Here is a 1,477-nt window from a genome sequence, read left to right as displayed (position 1 = left end):
AGAGCAAAACTTCAATTGGCTGCCTCCTGCATGCCCCCCACTGGGGATTGAACCTGCAACCTGGGCATGTTCCCTTGACCAGAATGGAACCTGGGACCCTTCAGTCTGCAGGCCAATGCTCTATCCACAGAGCCAAACCAGCTAGGTCTGTTCTCATATTCTTGATGAGAGTGACTTGAATTTGAGTTATAAATCACAATTCTTTCCTAATTTTTCAACTAGATCAAATCTTGGCTTCCTTCATATGAATGGGATTACTTTGAAAACATCACCGGCACACCACCCACAGAAAAATATTATAGCCTCTGTCTCATGGACACTGAGACACTCAGTAGGTATGCTGTGTTCGTCATCTATGCCCTGGTCTTCCTGCTGAGCCTGCTGGGAAACTCCCTGGTGATGCTGGTCATTTTATACAGCCGGGCCAGCTGCTCTGTCACTATCTACCTGCTGAACCTGGCCATGGCCGACCTGCTCTTTGCCCTGACCTTGCCTATCTGGGCCACTTCCAAGGCAAAGGGCTGGATCTTTGGCACACCCTTGTGCAAGGTGGTCTCACTCCTGAAGGAAGTTAACTTCTACAGTGGAATTCTACTACTGGCCTGCATTAGCGCTGACTGCTACCTGGCCATTGTTCATGCCACACTCACTCTGACTCAGAAGCAGCACTGGTCAAGTTCATATGCTTAGGCATCTGGGCTCTGTCTCTGATCCTGTCCCTGCCCATCTTTGTCTTCCGTAAAGTCTATCAACCACCTTTATCCAGCCCAGTCTGCTATGAAGACCTGAGTGACAATACAACTAAATGGCTCATGGCAATGCGGGCCCTGCCCCAGACCTTTGGCTTCCTCCTGCCGCTGCTGGCATGCTGTTCTGCTATGGGCCCACCCTGCGCACATTGTTTCAGGCCCACATGGGGCAGAAGCACCAGGCCATGCGGGTCATCTTTGCCGTTGTGCTCATCTTCCTGCTTTGCTGGCTGCCCTACAACCTGGTCCTGTTGTCAGACACCCTTATGAGGATCGGGATGATCAAGGAGACCTGTGTTCGCCGAAACGACATTGGCTGGGCCCTGGATGCCACCGAGATTCTGGGCTTCCTCCACAGCTGCCTCAATCCCCTCATCTACGCCTTCATTGGTCAGAAGTTTCGCCATGGACTTCTCAAGATCATGGCCATCCATGGCCTGATCAGCAAGGAATTCTTGGCCAAGGAGAGCAGGCCTTCCTTTGTTGGCTCTTCTTCAAGGAACACTTCTACTACCCTCTAAGACCCCCGCTGCTGTTGTAGTTGGGGATGGCGTAAGGTTCAAGAATGGGATTTAGATCAAGGTTGGGATTATGGTCAGGGTTGAGGTTAGAGTCAGAGGGGGGAGCCAGGGATGGTGTGGCAACTTGGGATAAGGTGGAGGGTCAGAGTATTGGGAGAGATTTAGAAATAGGGAAAGGCTGGCAATGATGTGAGTGAGATTTAGGGA

The 1,477-nt window shown here is 51.3% G+C and overlaps 1 protein-coding gene across 1 annotated transcript; it reads left to right on the top strand.

Annotated features, from left to right (window-relative positions):
- Window positions 1–312: 312 nt before the first annotated feature.
- On the top strand, window positions 313–1,270 carry LOC308249599 (C-X-C chemokine receptor type 2-like; the record flags this gene model as incomplete). The annotated part of the gene is given in 3 exon segments (XM_080671144.1): window positions 313–667; window positions 670–861; window positions 864–1,270. Coding segments are annotated over 3 exon segments (954 nt in total).
- Window positions 1,271–1,477: the final 207 nt, after the last annotated feature.

This window comes from Plecotus auritus (assembly GCF_963455305.1).
Source record: "Plecotus auritus genome assembly, chromosome: 5".
In the NCBI taxonomy this organism is placed as follows: domain Eukaryota; kingdom Metazoa; phylum Chordata; class Mammalia; order Chiroptera; family Vespertilionidae; genus Plecotus; species Plecotus auritus.
This window is presented reverse-complemented; position numbering and strand designations above follow the sequence as displayed.